Below are 14,582 nucleotides of genomic sequence, written 5' to 3' on the forward strand. Positions count from 1 at the left end.
AGGCAATGCCATACATCAACAGCTGAACACTCTGTTGCTCAAATACAGAAAGAGAACTACCTCAGAGTACCCTGCTTTTGTTATTTAAAATAGGCAAAGGTAAAATAGAAACCAATGAAATTCCCACCCCAGGACAGGAATGGGGCTAGCGTGGAGTATAAAGTAGGACAACTCTGTAGTTAGAAACACACAACGGCGCTGAAAGTAATGTAGAAGTATTCACCCAACACAAAGGTTGAAGTGAGCCTCAGAAGATGGCTGTTCTTGCTCACACATGCGGAGTGGCGTGCCAAGGGAGAGAGATGTCAGGATGTTTCTCTCACCAGCAGGTAATGCTGTCTCACACATGCAAAGGCAGCACCGGGCGGGTGTGTGTGTAACAGACTGATTGACAGAGTTGCCAGCTCTCAGTAGCTCTTAAAGTTAGAAATTGAGTTGAAACAAGGCAACAACAGAAAATTAGCCCCCAAGCAATGGATTTCCACAAACCAAAGATTTGAAGGGCAGCTCGTTTAGGCAGTAAGATCAATTTAGGAAGCCCGCTCTAGTGAGCTGAGCACCACTCAGACAAGGTGGGAGCAGAAACTCTGGCTGTTGGGAATCCAAACGTGGCAGTTGAAATTGGCACCACCTCACTTTTAGTCACAACGTTGCCCGATTCAAACCCTGGAACTTCGTCCGGTGATGTTCTTAGGAGATTTTTCCTCACTGTTTTGTGCAGACTTAGTTGGCGTCTGAACCCACCGCCTGGACCAGGCCCCGTGGCAGAGGAGCATCCACCTTTCCCGCTTTGTCAATCCCAAAAGGAGATAGGTTCCGGCAGCCAAGAGCGGGAGGGTTAGCACACACCCGTGTTCCCTCCTTGCTGCGCAGCCCCCCAGCAGTCAGTCAGCTACCAGCCCGCTCTGCCTTGGAGCCCGGGGCCAGCCGGTCCCAGGAGCATCCTGTTTGCTGCGCAGACCGGGGAGGAAGGTGGGGGTGCTGATGTCAGGGTGTTCCCCTCCCCCTGCTCATGTATCCCATCTCCGCAGAGCGGGGTGGGGGGGCACGTGGAAGGGAGCTGCTGGTGGCTGCTGTTGTGTCTGAACAAGCAGCCTTCAGACTGGTAAGTGCCGATCTACTTAAAGGGGCAGGGCATCTCTCATACCCTCCCCCTGCACGCACACACATGCCTGCACACACACACAGACACACACAGTGTCTCTCCCTCTCACACACAGTGTCTCTTTCTCTCTCACACACACACGTCCCTGCCTCCCCCCTCTCTCTCTGACACACCCACAGAGTGTCTCTCTCTCTCACACACACACAATGTCCCTGCCTCCCCCCCCTCTCTCACACACACACAGTCTCTCTCTCACACACAGTGTCTTACTCACACACAGTCACACACAATCTCTCTCTCACACACAGTGTGTCTTACACACACACACATCACACAGAGTGTCTCTCTCTGTCGCTCTCTCTCTCTCTCACACACACACACACACACAGTGTCTTTCTCTCTCACACACACACAGTCTCTTTCACACTCACCTCCCAACACATACTTGTATTATTGTTTTGGGTGTTACTTCTTGGTACTTCCCGCAATGCACATTTATTCTCTGCAATTTTATTCTTTCAAAGTGCTGTTGTTTTAGTTCTTTGACTGGTCTATGCATTTCATACTTTTATTTCTCTCTTACACTTCAATTTAATTCTTTGAGTAGTGAGTTCTAAAATGCCCAACCTGTCCTGGCTGAAGTAATTATCCTATGGTAACTTTTTAAAAAGATAGATTATAGCTAGGTTTTTTGTTTCTACTGGTGGCGCACATCCACACATACCTCAGTGCACATAACAAAATTCATTCCACAAATGGATGCAAAATATTAGCGGGACCATAGCCAGAGAGCTGTGTGCCAATCTCCCATTGATTAGCTTAGGCAGTGCCCTGCCTAGTCTGCTGTCTTTTGTCAATCATACCTCTCTTCATTCATTGTACAGGGAGCCAGTGCCCCGAAATCAGGCTTCATTGCTCCAGTGTTGTTCCTGTGATTTTCTAGGTGCCTAAAAATTTAGTCTTGGCATTGCTGAGTGTCACAGCACCTAAGTCCCTTGGCGGATCCCAGCCTACAGTACTATCAACACTTAATGAGAAGTCAGAGCACATAACATAAGGTTGAGTTTAGGTATATAAAACCAAACATCAATGGAGAACCTCAATGAAAACTGGTTGAAAATTATACTCAGATCCCATCACAACGTGGAAGACTTATCTCAGACTCTTATCATGGAATCATAGACTATCAGGGTTGGAAGGGACCTCAGGAGGTCATCTAGTCCAGTGGTTCTCAAACTTTTGTACTGGTGATCCCTTTCACATAGCAAGCCTCTGAGTGCGACCCCCCCTTATAAATTAAAAACTTTTTTATATATTTAACAACATTATAAATGCTGGAGGCGATGCGGGGTTTGGGGTGGAGGCTGGCAGCTTGTGACCCCCCAGATAATAACCTTGTGACCCCCTGAAGGGTCCCGACCCCCAGTTTGAGAACCCCTGATCTAGTCCAACCCCTTGCTCAAAGCAGGACCAATCCCCAACTAAATCATCCCAGCCAGGGTTTTGTCAAGCCGGGCCTTAAAAACCTCTAAGAATGCAAAAGGAGGACTTGTGACACCTTAGAGACTAACAAATTTATTTGAGCACAAGCTTTTGTGAGCTACAGCTCACTTCATCGGATGTATGCAGATTCCACCACTTCCCTAGGTAACCCATTCCAGTGCTTCACCACCCTCCTAGTGAAAGAGTTTTTCCAAATATCCAACCTAAAGCTCCCCCAGTTCTAAACAGCTCTGCTCCAGGCAAGTGATTTCATTTTCTGCTTTAATAATTATGCCGTGTCCTCGTTACATGGCCACTCCAGCCACATCTTGTCTGACCCTCTGAGATTTGCGGGAATTGGCAAAAGTGTTGTTTATTTGGCCCACTGCAAGCCAGGATGCTTCTTGGGTTTGTGTTGCCTGTGGATTCTCTTATGTGTTCTGAGGTTTGAGCTGTGACATAAGGCATTTCCCACAACCAGGGTACTTGTAGGGTCTGTCTCTCATGTGTGTTGTGTCATGTGGTTGAATGTGTGAGATCTGACTGAAGCTTTTCCCACAGTCAATACATTCATTGGGTCTTTCTCCACTGTGAAGTCTCTGATGTGTAGTAAGGGCTGAGCTCACAGTGAAGCTTTTCCCATATTCTGGACATTAAAAGAGAGTTTCTTCCCTGTGTGGATTATCCAGAGAGAAACAAAGGCTGACCTGTGACTGAAGGTTTTCCGCAGTCATGGCAGTTAAAGGGCCTCTCTCCTGTGTGGATTCTCTGATGTAATTGGAGGTGTGAGCTCTGGCTGAAGCTTTTCCCACAGATAGGGCAATTATAGGGTTTCTCCCGTGTGGATTCTCTAATGTGATACGAGGTGTGCGTTCTGATGGAAGCTTTTCCCACACTCATTGCATTTCTAGGGTTTCTCTCCCATGTGGAGTCTCTGATGTTGAATAAGAGCTGCTCTCTCATAGAAACTTTTCCCGCAGACAGGGCAGTTAGAGGGTCTCTCCTCCGTGTGGGTTCTCTGATGTAAGAGAAGGGAATATTTCCGAGTGAAGCTTTTCCCACACCCACTGCATTTGTAGGGTTTCTCTCCCATGTGGAGTCTCTGATGTTCAATAAGAGCTGAGCTCTGATTGAAGCTTTTCCCACAGTCAGAGCAGTTATAGAGTTTCTCCCTTGTGTGGATTCTCTGATGTGATAGGAGGTATGTGTTCCGACAGAAGCTTTTCCCACACTCATTGCATTTGTAGGGTTTCTCTCCCGTGTGGATTCTCTGATGTTGAATAAGGGCTGTTCTCTCATAGAAACTTTTCCCGCAGAGAAGGCAGTTATAGGGTCTCTCTCCTGTGTGGGTTCTCTGATGTAAGAGAAGGGAATACTTCCGAGTGAAGCTTTTCCCACACTCACTGCATTTGTAGGGTTTCTCTCCCATGTAGAGTCCCTGATGTTCAAAAACGGGTGAGCGCTGACCAAAGCTTTTCCCACAGCCAGAGCTGTTATAGGGTTTCTCTCCTGTGTGGATTCTCTGATGTAATAGCAGATGTGAGTTCTGCCTGAAGTTTTTCCCACAGTCAGGGCAGATATAGGGTCTCTCTCCTGTGTGGATTCTCTGATGTGATAGAAATTGTGAATTCTCACGGAAGCTTTTCCCACACTCCAGGCATTCATAGGGTCGCTCTGTTGTGTGGGTTCTCTGATGTCTAATAAGGTGTGCCTTGTTCCTAAAGCTTTTTTCGCACTCAAGACATTCATAGGGTCTCTCTCCTGTGTGGGTTCTCTGATGTGATAGAAGGGCGTTCTTCTGACGGAAGCTTTTCCTGCACTCACTACATTCATAAGGTCTCTCTCCCGTGTGGATTCTGTGATGGAGAATAAGGATTGAGCTGTTCCTGAAGCTTTTCCCACACTCAGCGCAGTTATAGGGCTTCTCTCCTGTGTGGATTCTCTGATGTGATCGAAGGTGTTTCCGACTAATGTTTTTCCCACACTCATTGCATTTGTAGGGTTTCTCCCCTTTGTGGAGTCTCTGGTGTTTAATAAGGGCTGAGCGCTGACCAAAGCTTTTCCCACAGTCAGGGCAGTTATAGGGCTTCTCTCCTGTGTGGATTCTCTGATGCTTGAAAAGGGTTGACCAGTATCTGTAGCTTTTCCCACAGTCAGGGCAGTTATAGGGTTTCTCTCCTGTGTGCGTTCTGTGATGTGATAGGAGGTTTGAGTTCCGACTGAAGCTTTTCCCACACTCATAGCATTTGTAGGGTTTCTCCCCTCTGTGGAGTCTCTGATGTTTAATAAGGAGTGAGCGCTGACCAAAGCTCTTCCCACAGTCAGGGCAGTTATAGGGCTTCTCTCCTGTGTGCAGCGTACGATGCCCACTAAGGGTTGACCTGTGTCTGTAGCTTTTCCCACAGTCTGGACACTTGTAAGGGCTTTCACATGTGTGGATTCTCTGATGTCTAATAAGCTCTGATCTGTACCGGAAGCTTTTCCCACAGTCACTGCACACGTGGGGTCTCTCTCCAGTGGGGATTCTCTGTTGAATAGTTTCCTTGACTTTCTTCTCTCCTCTTCTGCTGTGAGTGGATTTAACCAGTGTCTCCTCTGAGTGGTTTCCCTGCTGACTCTCTGTGCGGCTCTGACTCTCACGGGCTTCTCCCTGCTTGGGACTCTGGGAAACGTTCCCTTCATCTCTTCCCGATACCATCCCATGTGGTTCCTCTGGATCAGGATCTTTCAGCTGAGGATTCTCCTCCTCGTTCCCACTCACCGTCCCATCACCTGCTGGGACAGAGAGAGAACCCAGACAAGAGTCAGTCCCTGTGCCAGGAGAGAGGGAACCTCAGAAAGGGGAACAGGAAAGGGGGGATCAAATCCAAATAACTGCTGGGGATATTGAACTATCAAGAGCTGAATCCTGCTCCACCCATACCCTTCTCCAGAGGAGAGAGAAACGGATCAATCCTTCCTCCCCACCCCCAAGTATAGATGACGGCCAGGGCTGAAGGGTCAGACAGGCGTGATGAAAATGCATGAGTAACGTCTGCTAAAAGGAGACAACAACTGGTTTCTGAGTCGGATGATTCCTCACCTCTGTGGGGATCGCTTGGGATTTCCCTCTCCTCACAGCCCGGGAGATCGGGGACCCATGGCTCCTTCCCTTCTTCCAGCCAGGAGATGGTCTCTGGTTTGGAAACTGGAAATCCTGGTAAGGTGCAAGGAAACAAATGTTGATCAGGTTCATTCCATATCACTGTTACTGGTTGTACTTCCCTGGTCCAGCACTCTCAGGACCTGACTGGTGATGAACCAGGGAATTTGCTGGACCAAGGTAGGTCAACATCGGCCGGCCCCTCTGCAGCCAACAGGTTCCTGGCCGCCGGGCTTCACTCCTGGCCCTGACCGGGCTCTGCAGCCATCCCCAGCTGTGGTCCCAGCCTGGGCCAGTGAGGGGCGTGGACAGGGTAAGGCTGGGACCACAGCTGGGGGTGGCTGCGGAGCTCTGGGTCGGGGCCAGGAGCGGAGCCCGGCGGCCAGTAACCTGGCGGCTGCAGAGGGGCTGGCAGCTGCCATGGGTGGCTGTAGAGGGGGCTGAGGGGGAACTGGGGCCAGCGGCTGGGACCCCGAGCGGCTGCAGAGGAGCTGGCGGTGGGGACCTGGGGCCACATCTGCGCTTCTGGCTGGGAACTGCCAGCACGCTCCACCTATGCCAGACAACGGATGTTGCCGGACCAGGGAGTGCTGGTTTACAGAGGTACGACCCGTACTACAAAATCCAGCGTCTGAGCAGCAAAACCCAGAGAGGTTCCTTCCCCTCCCCAACCCCACCCTACAGGGACTGGGCTATAAATAGTACAAAGCCCTTGATGCACTGGTCTGGAGCAAGGGTTCCTCCACTCTGCCTAGGGAATGGCCCCAACTTACTCCCCTGGGGAGCTGCGCAGTGTTGCTACCCTCTCTAGGTATGGGGGGGGTACAACTATGTCCCCATCACTGACACTCCCCCACCCCCACGCACATACTCCTATCCCTCCACAATGCCAGCCAGAATGGGAGGAGATCTCTCTGGAGTGGGGACTGTCTCTCACTACATGTCTGGGCAGCAACTGGCTCACTGGGGCTTTGGTCCTTTATTGCCACCTCTCGCTGATGCCTAATTTAAGCTGTGAGGAAATCAAGAGAGGAACCTCCACCCCCGGCCTGGAAAGATGGTCACTAGACCCCACCGCAGTGCAGCAAGGAGAGCAAAGAACTTCCTTGTGTAGTGTGTGTGATGTGGCATTTCATATGCTTTATGAAAATATGCTTATGACATGAATATGACATAACTGAAATATAGTTTATGCAAGATGGCTCTTGCAAGGTATCATTGGAAAGGTTATGATTTACTGAATATGATTATCCCATTCGTATGCATGGATCATTTTTGTAGATGAAGTTAGGATACCTGTGTATCTGTTTTTCATATTTGCTGCTTTGGGTCACTTCCACTGCTGACACTGCAGGTACAACAATGGAAAAGCCAGACAGTGCTAATGGACCATCAGCACTGACAATGAATTGTAAAAGAGCTTCCTCTTCCTTTGAATGTGTGGGTCAGCCTGTGAAGAATGGCTACAGGGGCCTTGCAGAAGCATGGGACCACATCACCGGATGCTGGAACCCACCTGGAATTCTGTACTTTTCCATGAGAAGCGGGGGGGGTGGGGGGGAGGGGGGAGGAGAGAGGGCAGGGTGGTCAAATTAGGAAACAAAGGACTCCTACCTTATGCAAATCTTATTTAAGGGCCAGGAGTGAGTGTGACATTGCACTCCATATGCTTTATGAAAATATGCTTAGGAATATGATTATGACATAAATGGAATATGCTCTTGTAATATATCACTGAAACAGTTATAATGTACTGAATTTGATTTCCCTATTTGTATGCATGTATCGTTCCTATATCTGAAGTTAGAAATATGAGGTATGAACTTGTATTACTGATGTAGTCTTAGCAGGTGAGGGCCGTCAATGGGGCATTAGGAACTTGATGGCTCCCATTTACCAGGACAATTAGCTGCAAATGGCCTTGTTTAACTGCAAGCCTGCCTGTATACATGTGAGCCAGCCTGTGGGTAATGGAGAGTGGGGTCTTGCAGGGACATGTGACCATGTCACCTGATACCAGCATCCATCTTAAACCTTGTACTTTTCCATGAGAAGCTGGGTTTTTTTTGTCAAACTGAGACAAAGAACTCCTGCCTTTTGCCAAATTTATATAAGGGGGTGGAGCAGGACAAAGGAGATGGTCAGTCATGAGAAAACCCCTGCTTACCACTTAAGATGTCTGCTGGAACTAACAAAGATTGAATCAGGGAAGGACTGGGCCCAGACTAGGAATGAGTCTAGTCTGTAAAAGAAGATTATTGGAACATCTTTGAGGGTGAGATATTACATGCCATCAGTTTCTTAGCGTAACAAGCTTAGCCTTGCGTGTTTGTTTTATTTTAGTTAGTAACTTACTTTGTTCTGTCTCTTATTACTTATAACCACTTAAATCCTACTTTTTATACTTAATAAAATCACTTTTGTTTATTAATAAACCCAGTGTAAGTAATTGTTCCCAGGAGGGGCAAACAGATTGTGCATATCACTCTTTCAGTGCTGAAGAGGGCGAACAATATGAATTTATACTGTATAAAATTTTATACAGTGTAAGGCAGATTTTTCTGGGGTTTAGATCCCATTGGGGCTGGGGAACTGGGCGCTGAAGACAGGTACCTTGCTGAGCTGTTTTCAGTTTAGGTCTGCAGCTTTGGGGGCATGGCCCAGACCCTGGGTCTGTGTTGTAGCAGGCTAGCATGTCTGGCTCAACAAGACAGGGTTCTTCTGGAGGCCCAGGTTGGCAGGGAAAACAGGCTCAGAGGTAATTTCAGCGCATCAGCTGACAGTCCCAAGATGGGCTCTTTGACCAAACCTGTCACAGTGAGGTAATCCTGGTGGTCAGTTCTCCCCTGCTACCCAAACCAAGATGACTGCTGGAAATAATTAAGATGAACATGAGGAAAGAACTGGACCCATCCTGGAAGGGCATCTGGCCTGTGAAGAAGATTATTAGAACGACATTTAGGGTGAGAACTCACACGTAACCAGTTTCTTTAGTGTATTATGCTTAGTTTGCAAGGTCCGTTTTATTTTCTTAGTAATCTGCCTTGTTCTGTCTGCTACCTCCTTAACTACTTAAAATACACCTGTTATAGTTAATAAATTTATTTCTGGTTTATAATATAACCCAGTTTATGGCGATTTCTAACTGGGGGATGGGGGTGTGGGTGAGAAATTTTGCATAATCTCTTCCACACTGAGAGAAGAGGAGAATTTCATATAATGTGTGGTTTGTACTCCAAAGGGGGAGTGGACATCTGGGTGTTGTGGCAAGTCCCTTAAGCTGAACAGACTCAGAGCAGATCTCTGTCTCTCTGTGCAGCGGGGTGTGGCCCTGCCTGTGTGTGCTTGGCTGGAAGAGGCTGGGTAGACTAGCCCAGCAAGTCCAGGTAAAAGGGGGCCCAGGCTGGCAGAAGAGTCTGACTCAATGGTGTCCCGGTGTCTCAGGTGACATCCCAACCCGCCACAGTGTGATCCTTTGTGGGTTCACTCAGAGCAGTAGGGGGTCCCTGCCCAGCCTGCCTCTGTCCTGTGCAGCTTGGCTCAGATCCCTGCCACCTGCAGCAGGCTCACAGAGCAATGGTCTCACCCTGGCTTCCACCAGCCTGGGTACTCCCTGCAAAGGGACCCCAACAGCCCTTCCAGACCTGAGTCTCCCCAAAACCATATCCCTGGCCATGCCCAGGCCCTCCCACTTCACCCTCACAGACGTCATTAAGCTTGTTGCATTCAAGGAGACAGAACACACACCAGCCTGGTAGTTTATCCAAATTCCCACACATCAGTTCAATAGAACAGCACTGAGATGCTTTTCTAGTAAAACCAGAGTAAGTTTATGATGACAGAACGTAGGTTTAAGTGTTTTCAAGGAAGCATGAGAGAGCTATGAAATGTTACAAACACAACATGCTTTCTAGTGATTCAAAGTTAACTGTGTCAACTTACAATCATTGTCTAAGCAGGTTTCTCACCTCTAGTAAGTTCCCAGAGATTTCAACCCCTTTTGACCGACAGATCCCCTTTTCTCAGAAGATCAGAGCTCTGGCCTCTCGTATTCCTCTGGTGATGGATGCCAAGATAGCTCTCTGGCTCTGCTCAAATCTCCCAAAGTTCATCGCCCTGTTTCCAGTGGCAGAAAGGATTCCAGGAGTTGCACCCTCCACCCCCTGCCATGATTGTTAAGTGGCATCTCCCCCACTTGGCAGTTTGATGTACTTCCATTCTTTTGAGCCTCACCTGCTTCAGTTTACACTGGAGACACAGTCAAGCTTTTGAAACAATTTTCCTTTGTCTAGGACAGGCTGGCTTTATGCACTGAAATATGTTTAAAGAACATATTTCAACACACGTTTATAATTATTTATACAGCACTCCTAGGTACATCACTCACTCATATTGATCATGACCACCAGCTTGTTACCAGGTCACCTAGGATTCCTCACATGACCCCTTTTAGATACAGATTATGACAGCAGTGAGCTGCGGCAATGAGCGTGCTAGGCCTGGTGTGAGTTAGACTATGGGGTTACCTCTGCCGGCTGGCATTGAGGGGCTCCATGGGTCACACATGAGTCATGATGGACTAGCACCAACGCCATACTCCCATGCTGATCAATGGTCATTCAGCCCTTCCCCATCACCCATGGGACCCTGGCTGACACCACCAGCCTGGTGCTGGTTCCCCTCACACCCTCAGCCTCCTCCATACAGCACAGACCCAGAGAAGGGAACTCTGCAGGAGAAATATCCAGTCTTCTCCCACATGGGCTGAAATGCGGGGGACGCTCCGTCCCAATGAACAACTGCACGTCCATCTGTTTAGTCTGCCAGGCACCCCTTTGAGCAAAGTACTTAAATCTCAGAGCTTGAGTCCCATTGACATTATCTGGAGTTAAGCATTTTCTGAGGTGTTTTTCTGAACAGGGAAGATTTTTTGGACCTGGGACCTGAATCCAGAGACAAGACTAACAAGTATCCAGGTAACTTACACACCTGCAGGTACAGAACCAGACATCTGACGTCCAAAAGGACCTTTATTTCATTTAGTCTGACCTCCTACTCAACTCAGGCCAGCTATTTCTGCATCAAATCGGCATCATCTCGTTAACCTAGAGCAGGGGCTCTCAGCCACTTTCTTTCTGAGTCCCCCCTCAACATGCTATAAAAACTCCTTGGCCCAGTGCCAGGCAACTGAGCCAGGACTGGGGAGTAGCAAGCAAGGCTCTTCCCTAGGGCCCTGCGCCACAGGGGGCCCCACAAAGCGAAGCTGCTCAGGCTTCAACTTCTGCCCCGGGTGGCAGGGCTCAGGGCTTCAGCTTTCTGTCCTGGGCCCCAGCAAGTCTAACACTGGCTCTGTTTGGCGAACCCCCTGAAACCTGTTCGCCCATTCAGCTAGACCCCATTGTAACAAAGAGATCTCCAGATCTGATTTACATTTCTCAAGTGACAGAAAATCCACCTGGTCCCTGAGGAAGACGTTTCAGTGGTTAATTCACATCACTGTTCTGTATTTACACTTCATCTCTAGCTTGAACTGATCAAGCTTCAGCTTCCAACCATAGCAGCTTCTTTTCCTTTTATTTGCTAGACTGAAGACCCCTGTCCTATTTCCCATGTTAACCTTTGTGTACCAGGATCAAGTCATAAGAACATATGAATGGCCATACTGGGCAAGACCAAAGGTCCATCTAGCCCAATATTCTGTCTACCAACAGTGGCCAATGCCAGGTGCCCCAGAGGGAGTGAACCTAACAGGTAATGATCTAGTGATCTCTCTCCTGCCATCCATCTCCACTCTCTGACAAACAGAGGCTAGGGACACCATTCCTTGCCCATCCTGGCTAATAGCCATTAATGGACTTAACCTCCATGAATTTATCCAGTTCTCTCTATAGTACTAGCCTTCACAACCTCCCCAGGCAAGGAGTTCCACAGGTTGACTGTGCGCTGTGTGAAGAAGAACTTCCTTTTATTTGTTTTAAACCTGCTACCCATTAATTTCATTTGGAGGCCCCTAGTTCTTATATTATGGGAACAAGCAAATAACTTTTCCTTATTCACTTTCTCCACACCACTCAAGATTTTATATACCTCCATCATATCCCCCCTTAGTCTCCTCTTTTCCAAGATGAAAAGTCCTAGCCTCTTTAATCTCTCCTCATATGGGACCTGTTCCAAACCCCTAATCGTTTTAGTTGCCCTTTTCTGAACCTTTTCTAATGCCAGTGTATCTTTTTTGAGATGAGGGGACCACATCTATACGCAGTATTCAAGATGTGGGCGTACCGTGGATTTATATAAGAGCAATAAGATATTCTCCATCTTATTCTCTATCCCCTTTTTAATGATTCCTAACATCCCGTTTGCTTTTTGGACTGCCGCTGTACGCTGCGTGGACGTCTTCAGAGAACTATCCACAATGACTCCAAGATCTTTCTATTGATTTGTTGTAGCTAAATTAGACCCCATCATATTGTATGTATAGTTGGGGTTATTTTTTCCAATGTGCATTACTTTACATTTATCCACATTAAATTTCATTTGCCATTTTGTTGCCCAATCACTTAGTTTTGTGAGATCTTTTTGAACTTCTTCACAGTCTGCTTTGGTCTTGACTATCTTGAGCAGTTTAGTATCATCTGCAAACTTTGCCACCTCACTGTTTACCCCTTTCTCCAGATCATTTATGAATAAGCTGAATAGGATTGGTCCTAGGACTGACCCTTGGGGAACACCACTAGTTACCCCTCTCCATTCTGAAAATTTACTATTTATTCCTATCCTTTGTTCCCTGTCTTTTAACCAGTTCTCAATCCATGAAAGGATCTTCCTTCTTATCCTATGACAACCTAATTTACATAAGAGTCTTTGGTGAGGGACCTTGTCAAAGGCTTTCTGGGAATCTAAGTACACTATGTCCACTGGATCCCCCTTGTCCACATGTTTGTCGACCCCTTCAAAGAACTCTAATAGATTAGTAAGACATGATCTCCCTTTACAGAAACCATGTTGTCTTTTGTGCAACAATTTATTTTCTTCTATGTGTCTGACAATTTTATTCTTTACTATTGTTTCAACTAATTTGCCCGGTACTGACGTTAGACTTACCGGTCTGTAATTGCCAGGATCACCTCTAGAGCCCTTCTTAAATATTGGCATTACATTAGCTATCTCCCAGTCATTGGGTACAGTAGCTGATTTAAAGGACAGGTTACAAACCATAGTTAATAGTTCCGCAATTTCACATTTGAGTTCTTTCAGAACTCTTGGGCGAATGCCATCTGGTCCTGGTGACTTGTTACTGTTAAGTTTCTCAATTAATTCCAAAACCTCCTCTAGTGACACTTCAATCTGTGACAATTCCTCAGATTTGTCACCTACAAAAGACAGCTCAGATTTGGGAATCTCCCTAACATCCTTAGCCGTGAAGACTGAAGCAAAGAATTCTTTTAGTTTCTCTGCGATGACTTTATCGTCTTTAAGTGCTCCTTTTGTATCTCAATCATCCAGAGGCCCCACTGGTTGCTTAGCAGGCTTCCTGCTTCTGATGTACTTAAAAAACATTTAAAGTATTTGAAGTATAGAGAAATTTTGTCTCTGCATTTTGTCCTGAGGTGACATGTACCCAGTCAATATGGAGATAACTGAAATCCCCCACTATTATTGAGTTCTTTATTTTGATAACCTCTCTAATCTCCCTTAGCATTTCATCGTCACTATCACTGTCCTGGTCAGGTGGTCGATAATACATCCCTACTGTTATATTCTTATTAGAGCCTGGAATTACTATCCATAGAGATTCTATGGAACATGTGGATTTGTCATAACCATACAGCTAAAGATAGCCTAGAATTCCTCCTTTCCTGTAAGGGGTTAAGAAGCTCAAATAACCTGGTTGGCACCTGACCAAAAGGACCAATGGGGAAAGAAGATACTTTCAAATCTGCGGGGAGGCTTTGTTTGTGTGTTCTCTGGGGAAATCAGGTCAAAAACTCCTTCTCCTATAAACCATCCTGTACAAGTCTCTGATATTACAAAAAGAGTAAGTAAATAAGGGAAGGAGCATTAGATTACCTTTTGTTTTCAACTTGTGAATTTTCCCTTTGTTAGAGGGAGGTTTATCCCTGTTTTTTTCTCTCTGTAACTTTGAAACTAAAGCTAGAGGGGGTTCTTCTGTGTTTTTGAATCTTTTGTTATTCTGTAAAGTATTTACCATCCTGATTTTACAGAGGTGATTCTTTTACCTTTTCTTTAAATAAAATTCTTCTTTTAAGAACCTGATTGATTTTTCATTGTTCTTAAGATCCAAGGGTTTGGGTCTGTGTTCACCTGTACCAATTGGTGAGGATATTATTCTCAAGCCTCCCCAGGAAAGGGGGTGTAGGGCTTGGGGGAATAGGACTCCAAGTGCTCCTTTCCCTGATTCTTTGTCTGAATCACTTGGTGGCACCAGCATACTGTTCAAGGACAAGGTGGAATTTGTGCCTTGGGGAAGTTTTTAACCTAAGCTGGTAAAAATAAGCTTAGGGGGGTCTTTCATGTGGGTCCCCACATCTGTATCCCAGAGTTCAGAGTGGGGAAGGAACCCTGACAGGATTCATTTAAGATTTTTATTTCATTTGATTCTACATTTTCTTTCACATATAGTGCCACTCCCACCCCCGCACGACCTGTTCTGTCCTTCTGATATATTTAGTACCCCGGAATGATTGTGTCCCATTGATTTTCCTCACTCCACCAGGTTTCTGTGATGCCTATTATATCAATATTCTCCTTTAACACGAGGCACTCTAGTTCACCCATCTTATTATTTAGACTTCTACCATTTGTGTACAAGCACTTTAAAAACTTGTCACT

At 46.6% G+C, this 14,582-nt stretch overlaps 1 protein-coding gene across 1 annotated transcript in view; it reads right to left on the bottom strand.

Annotated features, from left to right (window-relative positions):
* LOC140895992 (uncharacterized) overlaps positions 1-14,582 on the bottom strand; it is a 41,492-nt gene that overhangs the window by 17,559 nt on the left and 9,351 nt on the right. Inside the window, 3 exon segments of the mRNA XM_073307036.1 lie at positions 3,336-3,422; positions 3,424-5,362; positions 5,670-5,783. Of these exon segments, the coding sequence (XP_073163137.1) occupies positions 3,336-3,422; positions 3,424-5,362; positions 5,670-5,783 (2,140 nt within the window).

This window comes from Lepidochelys kempii, chromosome 11 (assembly GCF_965140265.1).
Source record: "Lepidochelys kempii isolate rLepKem1 chromosome 11, rLepKem1.hap2, whole genome shotgun sequence".
In the NCBI taxonomy this organism is placed as follows: domain Eukaryota; kingdom Metazoa; phylum Chordata; order Testudines; family Cheloniidae; genus Lepidochelys; species Lepidochelys kempii.